At 42.5% G+C, this 14,347-nt stretch overlaps 1 protein-coding gene across 1 annotated transcript; it reads left to right on the top strand.

Annotated features, from left to right (window-relative positions):
* The first annotated feature begins 317 nt into the window (after positions 1-317).
* LOC143279702 (pancreatic triacylglycerol lipase-like) lies at positions 318-13,014 on the top strand. Its single transcript, XM_076583807.1, has 11 exons — positions 318-475; positions 2,800-3,068; positions 3,564-3,710; positions 5,502-5,610; positions 6,442-6,564; positions 7,207-7,323; positions 8,271-8,386; positions 8,693-8,822; positions 9,538-9,661; positions 11,229-11,429; positions 12,753-13,014. The coding sequence occupies exons 1-11, from the start codon at positions 385-387 to the stop codon at positions 12,820-12,822; spliced, it is 1,497 nt and encodes a 498-aa protein (XP_076439922.1). The 5' UTR covers positions 318-384; the 3' UTR covers positions 12,823-13,014.
* The last annotated feature ends 1,333 nt before the right edge of the window (positions 13,015-14,347 follow it).

Below are 14,347 nucleotides of genomic sequence, written 5' to 3'. Positions count from 1 at the left end.
CAAACGAAAAAAACCCCCACCTTAAACACACACACACACATACACACACACACACACACACACACACACACACACTAACAACAACAACACACACACACACACACACTAACAACAACAACAACAACAACACACACACACACACACACACACACACACACACACACACACACACACAAAACACAAACAAAAAAGTACACCAAGCAAACAAACAAACAAACAAAAAACAAAACACACACACCAAAAAACAGATAGGATTAGTGCACAAAACGAAGCTATCTGATTTATCACTGGACCAGCTGCCCGGATATCTAGCTCACATAAAAAACCAACTTCGCTTCCTGTCGTCGTCAGTCGCATCCCACACGTCGGGAGGTTCACTTCACAATGATGGTGGTGTCTCTTGCCGTCCTGCTTCTGTTGACCTGTGGCCCCTGGGACAGTGAGGCCACGTCTGTCCAACACACGGTGCAGAAACGTGAGTATCACGTGCAAACGCGCAAGTGTCTTTTGCATAAAAATTGATGTGGGTATTCTCAAAAGGAGGACATGATCACTGATTTGTTTGCAAATGAACAGAGCATTAATAGTAATAATTCAAGTCATAAAGCGCCTTTCCATGTAAAACATGTTCAGTTGCACTATGCAATGTAGAAAACCGATGTTTAAAAACATCCAGTTAAACACTAAAGTGAAAACAAACTTTCATGCACAACCCTTTACAATCAGCCAACCAAACACTCAAGCACAAGTTTATGTACACACACACACACACACACACACACACACACACACACACACACTCATCACTGACTATACACAGTTTTCATACATATCACATAAATATGCCCAAACAATGCAATATCATATCACAACATTTAAAAGCCTTATCACAATAACGAAAACTACTCTTTGCATCACAATACACAAAAAACATATCACAGTACTGAAAATTCACTTCCAACTCTTTAACACCAGTCACGCAAATCACAATGCATAAAAAAATCTACATTTTAAAGTGCAGAATTTAAATGCAGTCACACCCTCCTCCATCATCAAAACACATAACCATACACAAACAGGTTTTCAATTGTACGCATTATGCTTAGTGAAGCTGAAAAAAGGTGCGTCTTTGAATTCTTTTTAGAAGTTCAAAAACACTGGTTTTTTTCGTTTTTTTTTCGTATTTTTCTTTCTTCTTTATACCTTTCTTTTATTTCATTTGCTTTTACTTTGCCTCTCCTTGAGCAGTCTTGTCTTGTCTTGTTTCTCTCTGATGTAATGCCTGCATGGATGACTTCTTGCCTCTAAGTATGACATCTGGAAATTTGGCAAGAAGGAACCGCACTCGGACATTCACACATGTTTCACAAACAAAACTCTCAAGGCCTGACTAAGCGCGTTGGTCAGGCATCTGCTTGGCAGATGTGGTGTAACGTATATGGATTTGTCCGAACGCAGTGACGCCTCCTTGAGCTACTGAAACTGAAACTTTTTTTTTCTGAGGGACAGAGGCAGGGAGTTCCATACTGTTGGGGCAAGGACATAACTTCTTTTTGTCAAAGGTCTCAAGGGAGAACCGAGGAACTGTCAGCAGAGAGGTGTCAAATGAGTGCAGCGACCTAAAAGGATGGTACAGATGGAGATGATATGAACGATACGGTAGCATATTGTTGTGATACAGACACTGAGAGCAGAGACAGGCTACTTTGTATTGAATTCTTGCTTTAACAGGAAGCCAGTGAAGTGTTCTGAGTGGTGATGTTGCTCTCTCATGCCTGGGTTTCGGAGCACGAGTCGGGCTGCATGATTTTGAATGCAATGAAGTTTAATTAGATTATTATCAGGGAGACCAGCTTAACTCTCTCCATACGAACAGCGAAAGAGACGACGTTAACAGCGTTTTACCCCAATTACCATCATCAAAATATTGCAAGCGGAAGGCTCTTGTACTGAAGAGGTGAATGTTGACAAAGAATACCACAATTCTGACGACGGAAGCTAAAGGTTGGGTCATTCAGACACCCACTGGACATCCGAGGGGTCTGTATAGAGGAGAAGAGAGGACTGGCCGTACTGAGTGAGTTAAAGAGTATTGGAACAGTCTGATCTGGATAGTGTAAAAGAAACTTAGTTTGTTGGCAGCAGCAGTGGAAAAGCAAAAACGAAATTTGCCTAACCTACGTAACAGAATGCGGCACAAGTGTTTGACATGTGGATGCCAAGGTTTCCCACATACTGGGAGAAAGGTATGTTGCAACCAGAGATGGACACAGCGACAGAGGTGACCTGCTTTATCTTTGATTTAGAAGACCCGAAGAGAAGCAGAGTATGGTTTTGCTTTTTAATTTTCATTTTTCGTCCTTGTTTTATTACACTTGTTCCTTACACATTTCTTCCAGATTCTGTCATGTCCTTCCAAGGTACACATATTCTGCTTTCACCTTCTTTCGTCTGAGGTGGCTGAAAAAGTGTGTGGAGCTAACAGCTGGGGAACATCACTGGAACCGACTCTGAGACTTCTTCTTAAGCGTTCACAGGCATGTTCAGACGGTCAGTCCAGAGTAAATTACGAAGTCCGCAGTCCGCTGGAGCTCTGCCGCCGTTCCCCACAACCTGCAGTCCTGGAGCGCCGCGGGACTGGGCCAGATCAGGTGCCTCAGCTCTATGTGTAGAGGGCAGTCTTGCAGGACACTGGCTGAAAGAGACAAATCCATGTCTCTTCTTGATTTACCCTTGTGGCTTCATCTATTACCCTGGCCCCTCCACGTCCATCTATCTGCCTGTCTTTCTTCTGTCCAGGAGAAACCGTGTGTTACGGGAACCTGGGCTGCTTCAACAACGACCCTCCCTTCAGGAGTCTGTACCGGCCCCTCTCCTTCCTGCCCCAGTCACCGGACGTCGTCAAGCCAAAGTTCAACCTCCGTACCAGAACCACGCCCCCCAAGGGAGTCCTCCTGCGGGCCGGGGATCCCAATGCTCCAGGCATGGCCCACTTCCAGCATTCCAGGCCCACTAAGTTCGTCGTGCACGGCTTCATAGACTCCATTCACCTGGGGAACTGGATGCAGGTGTGGGGTGTTGGGTTGGAGTGGAGTGGAGAGAGAGAGAGAGAGAGAGTGTGTGTGTGTTGTGAGGGTTGAGAGGGAAAGGGCTGAGGTGGAGAAACGGGTGGTGTGAATGCGTGTGTGTGCGTGAATGAGAGAGAGAGAGAGAGAGAGAGAGAGAGAGAGAGAGAGAGAGAGAGAGAGAGAGAGAGAGAGATTAGTACAATCTGGCATAAAACGTTTCTCCCCAAATCAGAGGAGACAAAGTGAGCGCCAGAAAAGAGGACGTCTCCAATACAAAATCTTCAGAAGGTGAAAATACTATTCATACCCCCCCCCCCCCCCCCCCAGCGTCCCCACTGGGAGCGTAATGAAAACTTCTTCGTTCGTGGGCTGCAACTCCCACGTTCACTCGTATGTAAACGAGTATTCTTTTACGTGCACGACCGTTTTTACCCCGCCATGAAGGCAGCCATACTCCGTTTTCGAGGGTTAATGAAAACGTTTGACATGTTTCAGGACATGGCTTCACAGTTCTTGGCGCAAGGAGACTACAACGTGGTCCTGGTGGAGTGGCTCTTTGGCTCTTTCGATCTGTACGGCCAGGCCACGGCCAACACACGTGTGGTTGGAGCCATGATTGCTGAGCTGATCGATTACCTTCAGGTGAGGTTTTGTATGAAAGGTTCGGGTCAGATATATGTTCTCCCCTGGATTATTTCTTTTGCTGGACCTTCTTGAACTCCTGCCACCCTTATATCACACACAAGGGCATATTAAATTGATGTCTGTGTCCCCTCTCTCTCTGTGTTTCTTTCACTCCCTCCTTCTCTGTTTGAACAACAACAGACGGGCGCAATAGCCGAGTGGTTAAAGCATTGGACTGTCAATCTGAGGGTCCCGGGTTCGAATCACGGTGACGGCGCCTGGTGGGTAAAGGGTGGAGATTTTTACGATCTCCCAGGTCAACATATGTGCAGACCTGCTAGTGCCTGAACCCCCTTCGTGTGTATATGCAAGCAGAAGATCAAATACGCACGTTAAAGATCCTGTAATCCATGTCAGCGTTCGGTGGAAACAAGAACATACCCAGCATGCACACCCCCGGAAACGGAGTATGGCTGCCTACATGGCGGGGTAAAAACGGTCATACACGTAAAAGCCCACTCGTGTGCATACGAGTGAACGCAGAAGAAGAAGAGAACAACAACAAACACTGTATCACACACAATGACAGATTAAATTGATTTCTTTGTCCCCTTATCACACGAAAGGACAGGTTAAACAGAATTATTTGTTCTCTCCCCCCCCCACCCCCCTCTGTCTCTCTCTCTCAACAAAAAACAAACACCATATCGGTGGTTTCTTCCCACACACACACACACACACAGATTCTTGATTTTTTAATTCAGCATCGGGGATGAGGGTGTAGGTTAAGCAGCACTTTGTCTTCCTTTTTCTAACTGAGAGGAGCAGCAGTCACGGGCATTTTTTTCCCAACGCTTGTGACTTCGTTAGCAGCACAGAGGGGAATGAAAGTTTGTCCAGAAAGTATCAGCATTCTATTTTTCTGCTTTCTAGTAAGTATTAACTTATTATATTTTCTATTATATTTTCCATTGACTGTGCTTTCATATCTGTGAAACTGCGTTTTTGGGGCATATCTGTTATGCATGTGTGGGTGTATGTGTGAATGTTTTATATTTATTTGCTTATCTATCATCATTGTTGTCTTATTTATTTAATCATTTATTTATTAATATTATTATTATTTTATCATTATTTTCATTACTACTACCTTTTTTTTAAAATATCATAATTATTATTTATTTATGTATTTATGTAAGCTTATATATATATATATATTTTTTTTTTTCTTCTTCTCAAGGCCTGACTAAGCGCGTTGGGTTACGCTGCTGGTCAGGCATCTGCTTGGCAGATGTGGTGTAGCGTATATGGATTTGTCCGAACGCAGTGACGCCTCCTTGAGCTACTGAAACTGAAACTGAAACTATATTTTCTGCGTTCTTGGGCTGCATCTCCCTACGTTAACTCGTATGTACGGATGGGTTTTTACTTGTATGACCCCTTTTAGCCCACGCACTTATTGGGTATGTGTGTTCCTTTTACCCATCGACAGACACCTTATTCAGCAAGTACCCTGAAAACCCAATTCTTCCAATGGTGAGATATAAATGTACGGCACCATCAAACGACATATTTTTCTTTTTGTGAAGTGCACGTGGATTTGCAAATAGCGACACGTCGTCTACAATTGCTAGGAAAAACGCTTTCAAATAAGCAAATATCAATTGTTTGTTGATAACTGAATGATATGGCATAAACCACCCCGATTTCGCTGTGTGTGTGTGTGTGTGTGTGTGTGTGTGTGTGTGTGTGTGTGTGCGCGCTTGCACGCGCCTGTGCTTATGTGTTCGCACATGTGTGCGTTTCCAGAACACAACAGGAGCGAGGCCAGAAGACATGCACATTGTGGGACACAGTCTGGGCGCTCACATTGCCGGCTACGCGGGCGAGAGACTGCGCTACCTGGGCAGAATCACAGGTGATTCGAGACCCCGATCTTCTGGTCCGTTTATCTGTCTGAAGGTGCTTTGAGCCTCTAAGATACCAGCCAATTAATTTTCTCTTTATCTGTAGGTGCTTTTGGACCCTAACATTATAGACAATTTATCTGTCTTTTATATGTGCTTTGAGACCATACATGTGCAATATGTTTGTCTCCTTTATTTGTCTTTACGTGCTCTGAGGCTGTGAGACTCTAAGGTTATATCCATGTAGTTGATCTGTCTCTTGTTGTTTTGAGACTTGAGAATCCAAAGTTTACTTATCTATCTGCTGTCTATAATTATTTGGTGCTATGTCTTAACTGAAATATTTGGTCATAACCGTAAGGACATGTGTCTAATTCTTTTGTGATATTCTTTTCCTTTGCCAAAATAAGTGTGTTGAAATGTAAAAGTTGACTCTCTTCTTTTCCTTAGCCACAATAAGTCTGTTGAAAAGTAAAAGTTGACTCTAAGCCTTTCTTTTTTATATAAAAGTTTTCCATCAGTGACTGACTCACTTCCTTTGTGCCAACAGGAAACAAGACTTTTAAGTTAAGGTCAACACCACCAGGTGGGTACTTTAGGGATAAATTTTGAATTGAGCTTAGGAAGACAGTAGACACTTTGGACACGCTCAGTAAAACCCAGGTAACCCCAAGGCAGTCTGTTGGCACCGTCAGAACACTCTTCGAGGCTGCAAGCAGACTCACATACCAAGTTTAAAAACAGAAAGCCAAATAAGAGGACGCATATGCCATGACAGACACACTTAGGGGTTTCACGCACAACTGATCGATTGACTGATTGACTGGATGCGATGTGTTCAGGGCTGGACCCTGCGGAGCCGTACTTCCAGAACATGGACATCGTGGTCAGACTGGACCCCAGTGACGCCCTCTTTGTGGACATCATGCACACCGATGGCGCTGCTTTCTACAGCATGAAGACAGGTAAGGAACCAGGAGACAGCACGGATGGTAGTGGTGGTGGTGATGATGATGATGATGGTAGTAATTATACAACATTGACAGCAGCAGCAGGATATTTGTGATTATTCGCCACAAAATTGGGTACCCCCCCCCCACCACCACTTGGCAATTGAAGGATTTCTTCTTTGAAGTAGGTACGTTACAGGAAAACCGATTCAAACCATTCAAAATTCAAATCAAACGATTAAAGAAAGTTCCTTAAATATCAGCTTTAGATGATGTGTCATTCAGTTATAAGCAAAACAATTAATTTATCAATTCAAAGCATGCGAACCACAGACTTTCAAAGACTGTGCATTCTCAGTCATTATACCATAATACATAAAAGGGACAGACACAGGAAAGAGGGAGAAGGGATGGTAGGAGGAGGGATGAAATAAAGTCTTATTTAGTAGTTTTTAGTCATATTTCCTGTAAGTATCTTCTACGTCCATTGGATGCATACCCCAGGTTCATTCATACCTACGAGTAAGTCCGTTTCTATCCTGTCATGCTCATGGCATTTCATATAAACTTTACGTTTCGGTCTTGCCTTTTCATATAGTGTGAGGGTGTTTTCATCTAAAACCTGTGTGTAGTCAATCCTCTCTTGTCAAATCTCAGGACTAGGGATGAGTCAGGCGTGTGGTCACGTGGACTATTACGTCAACGGGGGTCACGATCAGCCGGGCTGTGCGAAAAGTCCCGTGTACCACATCCTTGAAAATGGCTTGATAGAAGGTAAGTACAGTCTCCCTTTCTCTCTCTTGTACCCAGACACATTAATCTTTGCTTATAACTTAAAATGCACTCTTTTGAACGACTTAAAATGCACTCTTCTGAAATACCAGTATAGAATAGAATGGAACAGAATATGTCTTTATTACCAAGTGTATCGGGATCACAAGGAATATTGGGGGGAGGGGGGGGGGGCTAGGGGGGGATAGTACATAAAAAGGTACAAATATAAATCGAAAACCATTCACAAACACATTTACAGTACGATTTAGGACACATACTTGTGTATATCAATAAAAGAACGTGTGCACATTCACACACACAAACACACACACACATTTGAACATAAGCTGCATATCACAGGATGGGGCTGATGACTAGATCTTCAGGTAAGTGGTTGTTGACTTCACAACTCATTTTTTTATCCCCACAATCCTTTGTACCCTTTTCATTTGTGTAAGTTAAACACTCCGCCAGTCTCTGGAATGCAGTAGTGGATTTTTTTTTCTTTAGTGGAATTTAACCAGGAAACTGGAGAATCAAGAACTACAACTCTCATTTTACTTGCTTCTTCCAGTGGAGTTTTAAAGGACCTGACAACTAACTTTTGGGTGCGATATATGCGATTATCAACACATTTGAGAGACATGTAGCCTTGTTTTTCTCTCACAGTATTCACTTTAAAGAAGTTAATAAATTAGTAGTTCTGTGCACATGTTGTTTGGGTTATTTGGGAAAATTTTCGCACTTTCTTATGCGGACCATGTATATGCTGTAATGAAACATTTATTTTCCTCTTCAAAACGTCTGGCCCTGATAAAAGATTTAACAGACATGAAAAAAACCCATTTTAAAATCCTCAGAGCCTCTCGTTTGCTAGACACATGCGCTCAGCCACTATGCCACCCATCCTCATTTATAACACGCGTGTGAATTTCGTTTCGTGCCAGGTGTAAGGGAAGCGGTGGCGTGCAGCCATTTGCGCTCCTATCACCTCTTCACTGAGTCCATCAACAGTGCTTGTCCTTTTGAGTCCTTCCGCTGCGATTCTGAGGAAGAATTCTACGTGAGTTGTTGCTCCTTGTTAATTCACCAAACGCTCTTCACATAAATTATACATGGAGATACGGTATTTACCAAGCTACCTATATCCAAGTAACATGCGTGACATTGCCTTAACAAATATATCAAACGCACGGAACTATTACAAAAATGTATGTCCATCTGTTCATTAACCTACCAAACGTTCGTTGCCTGTTCTGTCTATCCATAAAAACCTGCTTACCAAGCTATTGCTGTCATGCTTGTTATCAAAGCAAAATGAATAATATAACACGACATTTTCCTCACAAACCTTCTGTTGCACGTGCAGAAAGGGAACTGCATTCCGTGTGAAGGGGACGGCTGCGGCTTCATGGGCATGCTGGCGGACAGGGTGCAACCAGAGAGCCGTACCCCCGTCAAGTATTACCTCAAGACTGGCGACAGGGCCCCTTTTTGTCGTGAGTGATACATACACACACACACTCACTCTCTTTATCTGAACCCAACTTGTCTCCATTTCCCTATACGTGTATTGTGGCTAATGTACATTAAACCATTTATGAGTTCTTAGTCATCTCTCTGTGTCTCATATGCATGCACATGACAGAGACACATCTCTCTTCCTCTATCTAAATATATGTGTTAATATATATTATGTGCGTAAATACACACTCACGCGTACACATCCACAAATACACACACACAGAGGTTGAGAGAGAGAGAGAGAGAGAGAGAGAGAGAGAGAGAGAGAGAGAGAGGGTGGGGGGCGGGTAAGCAAAGAAGCTCCTTACCGTAAAAACACAATCAAATAAAACAGTGACACCAACAAAGACGAAAAAAAGGAAGGAGGACGACCACCACCACCACAGCAGTGCCACTTAAGATGTAAACAGCAATGATAGTAGTAGGAGAAGTAGTAGTATTGATATGATAATAGTAATGATAATGATGATGATGATAATAATAATAATAATAATAATAATAAGAAGAAGAAGAAGAAGAAGAAGAGGAAGTAGGAGGATAATAACGAGAACAACAATAATGGTGATAATGACAACGATGATGCTGTGATGATTTAGTACGTAACACTAATACGTGTATGCCCGCTACTACTACTACGACTACTGCTGCTACTACTACTACTAAATGGTGCATTTTGTTCTCTGACTGCAGGCTACCATTACAAGGTGTCCCTGACTTTCGGCACTATACAATACGACCATCAAGAACGAGGCAAGTTGTACGTCAAAATCAACGGCAGTAGAGACACTACAGTGGACATGGAACTGAATGAAGAGTAAGTCATTCCCCCATCATTGGCCCTACATTTCGTCTCATTACCGCCACTTCTTTATATGTCAGCATCTTTTTAAGAAAAGTTGTGGACAAATTGATATTCTTGGGATTTTGTACATGTATTGGCAATGAGGCAGAGTTGAAGCAATTAATGTTCGGTGATGGTCATGATAGAATGAAGATCCATGGATTTTTTTTTAATAAAAAAGAATTCAACGTTGAGTAAAAAAAAGAAAAGTAACAGCTTGGTGTGATATTTCGAGAAGACATTCGTGGATTTCAATGTCACTTTGTGGAAAGCCGTATCATGGGATAGGGATACATTAAGAAGTACTTCGGTGGGGGTGGGAATGGTAGGGGATGGGGGTATATTTATCCGGATCCATAAATGGATGTTTCCAAGTTATCCAACTGAATGTACTATTTTATGCTATGCTGTACTGTGTGTTGTGTTTTACTGTATAGTTTTGTATTGAGTTGTATTGTGTTATTTTGTAATGCACTGGATGATAATGCATTGCACTGCACTATGTTACACTGAAATGCTCTATCTTGCACTGTGCCCTCTGCACTGCAATGGATTCTTCTGAATGCACTATACTTTGCTGCGCTCTATCAACTGAAACTACACAGTATGTATTGCATAAATGGAGTCTCCCGTCGGACCGACGGACGAGTAGGCAGGCAGGCTTATCTGTCAGTGTGTGTCCTCATATGAATATGTATTGCAATGCACTATTAATGACGGTGTTGTATATCATTACTCTGCACCATGTTGAAGTGTATCAGAATGGCCACCATGTTAACCATGGAAACACAACTGAAAAACCTAGAAACAGTATACTGGTGGGATTAACTACAGCCTTGAAAATCATAGTGACCAGAAAGCAGACATGATCTCCCTTCCAATCAATGCAATATAAAACGACAGGTGCGGAAGGGAAAGTGTTGCCGCCTATGACGTATAGAAACAAAAAACCCTAACACATAACAACAATAAACAAAGACTACACGAAGCACTGGATCTCAAAGATGCATTCAACAAAGTCCGACTTATTAGGCGGATGGATCCATTGGTAAACATGGTGCTTGAAAGACGCTCTGCACATAGTCTCGATTTGCACCTCATGATAAAGCCGTAAAACATTGTTTGGAAGGCTGGGGTTCTATACCGGCAACCCGTGCATATGTTTACCTCAATAATCACCATTTAAACCATACCTGTACAGCGTACCCACACAATAACACGATCACGGAAACGGCAATGATGATGACAACGTCGACAATGATACTGAACATAACTGTAATCAGGTCTTTAAGTAAAGCCGTATAACTGTGTTTAGAAAGCTGGGGTTCTAAACCGGCAATCTTTGTATAGGCCTGCCTCAAGATTCACCATTTAAACCATTCCTTTACAGCGTATGCACATAGAAATAACACGATGATGGCAACGACAAAGACGATGACAACGACGACAATAATACTGCAGATGACTGTAATCATGTCTTAAAATCTTCTCTCCTAGCATGTGCGGGACCTAGATAATGAACCGGAATTTGTCTCCGCAGTTACGAGTACATAAAGCAGGGCAACACCTACACCTACATCGTGACGTCATCGGCGGACCTGGGGCAGGTGCATGACGTCACGTTTCACTGGGAGCACAACTCGCACATCCTGGACCCCGGGTCGTGGAACCCTCTCGGTCTACGTCATCCTACGCTCTACTTGGACAGGGTGAAGGTCACCAGCCGGCAGAAGAGTAGCGCGTGAGTATCGGAGGTGTAGACAGCCATAACCGGAACCTTTCTTAGTAACATGAGATGACGAAAAAACTGAGCTAATTGTCATTGGCACCAAACCAAAGATAAACCCGGTCACCTCTTCCTTTGTGTCCATCTCTGGCTGCAGATACCATGCTCCCAGTATGTGAGAAACATTAGCATCCACATAGATGAAACACTGTCTATGGATGCACGTGTCAAACACTTGTACCGCACTCTGTTCTGTCAGATTCGTAGGCGAGGCAAAATACCCTCTTTCCTTTCCACTGCTGTTGCCAAACTTGCAGTTTCTTTTATAATATCTAGATTAGACTACTGCAACTCAATTCTAGCTAGTCTCCTCGATAACAAACAGAACAAACTTCATTGCATTCAAAATCATGCAGCCCGACTCGTACTCCGTAAACCCAGGCATGAGAGTGCAACATCACTGCTCAGAACACTTCACTGGCTTCCTGTTAAAGCAAGAATTCAATACAAAGTAGCCTGTCTCTGCTTTCAGTGTCTGTATCACAACAATAAGCCACCGTGTCTTTCAGATCTTCTCCATCTATAGCACCCCTCTGGGTCGCTGCACTCATTTGACACCTCTCTGCTGACAGTTTCTCGGTTCTCCCTTGAGACACTTGACAAAAAGAAATTCTGTCTTTGCCCCAACAGTATGGAACTCCCTGCCTCCGTCCCTCAGATAAAAAAAGTGTTTTTTGAACATTTAAAAAGAATTTAAAGACGCACCTTTTTCAACTTCACCAAGCATGATACATACAAATAAGTAGCTGTCTGTGTAAGGTGATGTGTTGTGGTGAGGGAGAGAGGCGTGACTGCTTTTAAATTTTATACTTTAAAATGTAGATTTTTAGTGTATTGTGATATGTGATCGGTGTTTTTAGAGCTGGAAGTGAATTTTCAGTACTGTGGTGTGGTTTTTGGTGTGTTGTGATATCGAGAGTGGTTTTAAGTGTTGTGATAAGGTTTTTGAGTATTGTGATATGATGTTGCATTGTTTGGCCTTATCTATGTGAAATGTTTGGTGAGTGTGTATAGTCTGTGATGATTAGGTGTGTGTGTGTGTGTGTGTGTGTGTGTGTGTGTGCATTTCTATATTTGTACATATTGACCTCATATCGATCTCCTTTGTTTCTTTTTCTTCTTCTTCTTCAGTTTCCCCTCTCTGTTTTTTTTTAATCTGCATTCTTATTTTTGTAATATTTTCTTCTCTTTTCCTATATACAAAGAGATAACTCTCTTGGGAAACAGTCTGAAGTGATTCTAACAACAATTCACCTGTTCATGGTTTCTCAATTCCAGGGTAACATTTTGCGCCAACGGTGTGCGAGTGGAGACAGGCGATGAATTAAAGATCACCACAGTGTGCTAGACTACCCCTTCCTGCAGAGACATACGTGACCAGAGCACACGATTCCTGTGTTTTTATTCTCTCCTTTTGTTATGTATTGCTAACTCGTAATTTTTGTTTCTGTCATAATTGTGATATTCTGCATGCGTAATAATTATCGAAATAGATTAACAATGATAACAATATGGCGAATATTAATGATGGATATTCTTTCGTTGTCTTTATTTGTTATTATTTTTTTGTGTGTGGTCTGTTTTGTAAATATTGCTTTACAGTTATTTAGAATCGTGCGCAAATACAAGCATCTCTCTCTCTCTCTTAACAGTACGCACTCACTCCCATACTGACTCGCACAAATGCACACACGCACATACACGCACTCACGAGCGAAAACACACACACACACACACACACACACACACACACACACACACAGGTATTCGAAGTATACATGCCAACATTCGTAGACATACATTCTCTGAAACAATGACAGGTTCCGACAGGCACACACACACACGCACACAGTTTTTCGAAGCATGTATGTCAACATTCATAAACAAACATTCTTTCAAACACACGTACAATTTCACACACACACACACACACACACACAAGGTGGATGTGTCTGATACACACAAACACGTCTCTGTTGCACACTCACGTACCAATTCTACTCACAAAATAAACCAAAGCTTACGCGCGTGTGCTTTTATCTATCTGTATTTGTTTATTCATGTTTTATTTATTCTATTTGCTTACTTTATTTTTCCTCAAGGCCTGACTAAACGCGTGAGGTTACGCTGCCCATGCATCTTAGCACATGTGGTGTAGCGTATATGGATTTGTCCGAACGCGGTGACGCCTCCTTGAGCAACTGACTTGAACTGAACTCTCTCTATCCCTGTGTGTGTGTGTGTGTGTGTGTGTGTGTGTGTGTGTGTGTGTGCGCGCGCGCGCGTATGTGTGCGTGTGTGTCTGTCTGTGTGAGAGAGAGAGAGAGTGAGAGAGAGGGAGAGTGGGGAGAGAGAGAGAGAGAGAGAGAGAGAGAGAGAGATAGAGGAGGGAAAGCGAGTGTCAGACAGACCAGCGACACAGACTGATAGGTAGACAAAGATAAAGCAGTCAATTATCAGAACAATGGCGAAATATGGAATATATCCTGACCTTGACTTTTAATTCGCTTTATTTACTGTACACAAACAGAAAGAAGCCCGTTTAATAAGAAAGATGGGACCATCACGAAATCGTTCCGTTCTACTGGCGTCCATCACATTCATATTTTCAAAACAACTTTCACAGATGTTTTCCCCATTCAAAGCAGATATGTTCTTAAATGAGCTCTTATTCATGGTGATTTGTGCATGCAATCCACTTGGCGATCCATAGCGTGACAGAACACACGGAGACATCCCACGTCCACAGATAATACAGCTCTGTTAAAAATTATTATTATTATTATTCTTGTTGTTATTGTTGTTGTTATACTCCGAAAGCGGAGTATGGCTGCCTACATGGCGGGGAAAAAACGGTCATACATGTAAAAGCC

Source organism: Babylonia areolata, chromosome 3 (genome assembly GCF_041734735.1).
Source record: "Babylonia areolata isolate BAREFJ2019XMU chromosome 3, ASM4173473v1, whole genome shotgun sequence".
NCBI lineage: Eukaryota > Metazoa > Mollusca > Gastropoda > Neogastropoda > Buccinidae > Babylonia > Babylonia areolata.
Note: the sequence above shows the minus strand (reverse complement) of the source record. Positions and strands in the feature narration are given on the sequence as shown.

Excerpts from the sequence above, each read along its gene's own strand:
- LOC143279702 (XM_076583807.1), top strand. The coding sequence starts at position 385 with ATGATGGTGGTGTCTCTTGCCGTCCTGCTTCTGTTGACCTGTGGCCCC. Across the intron at positions 5,611-6,441 it reads CTACCTGGGCAGAATCACAG|GGCTGGACCCTGCGGAGCCG; the intron begins GTGATTCGAGAC and ends CGATGTGTTCAG. Across the intron at positions 8,387-8,692 it reads ATTCTGAGGAAGAATTCTAC|AAAGGGAACTGCATTCCGTG; the intron begins GTGAGTTGTTGC and ends TTGCACGTGCAG.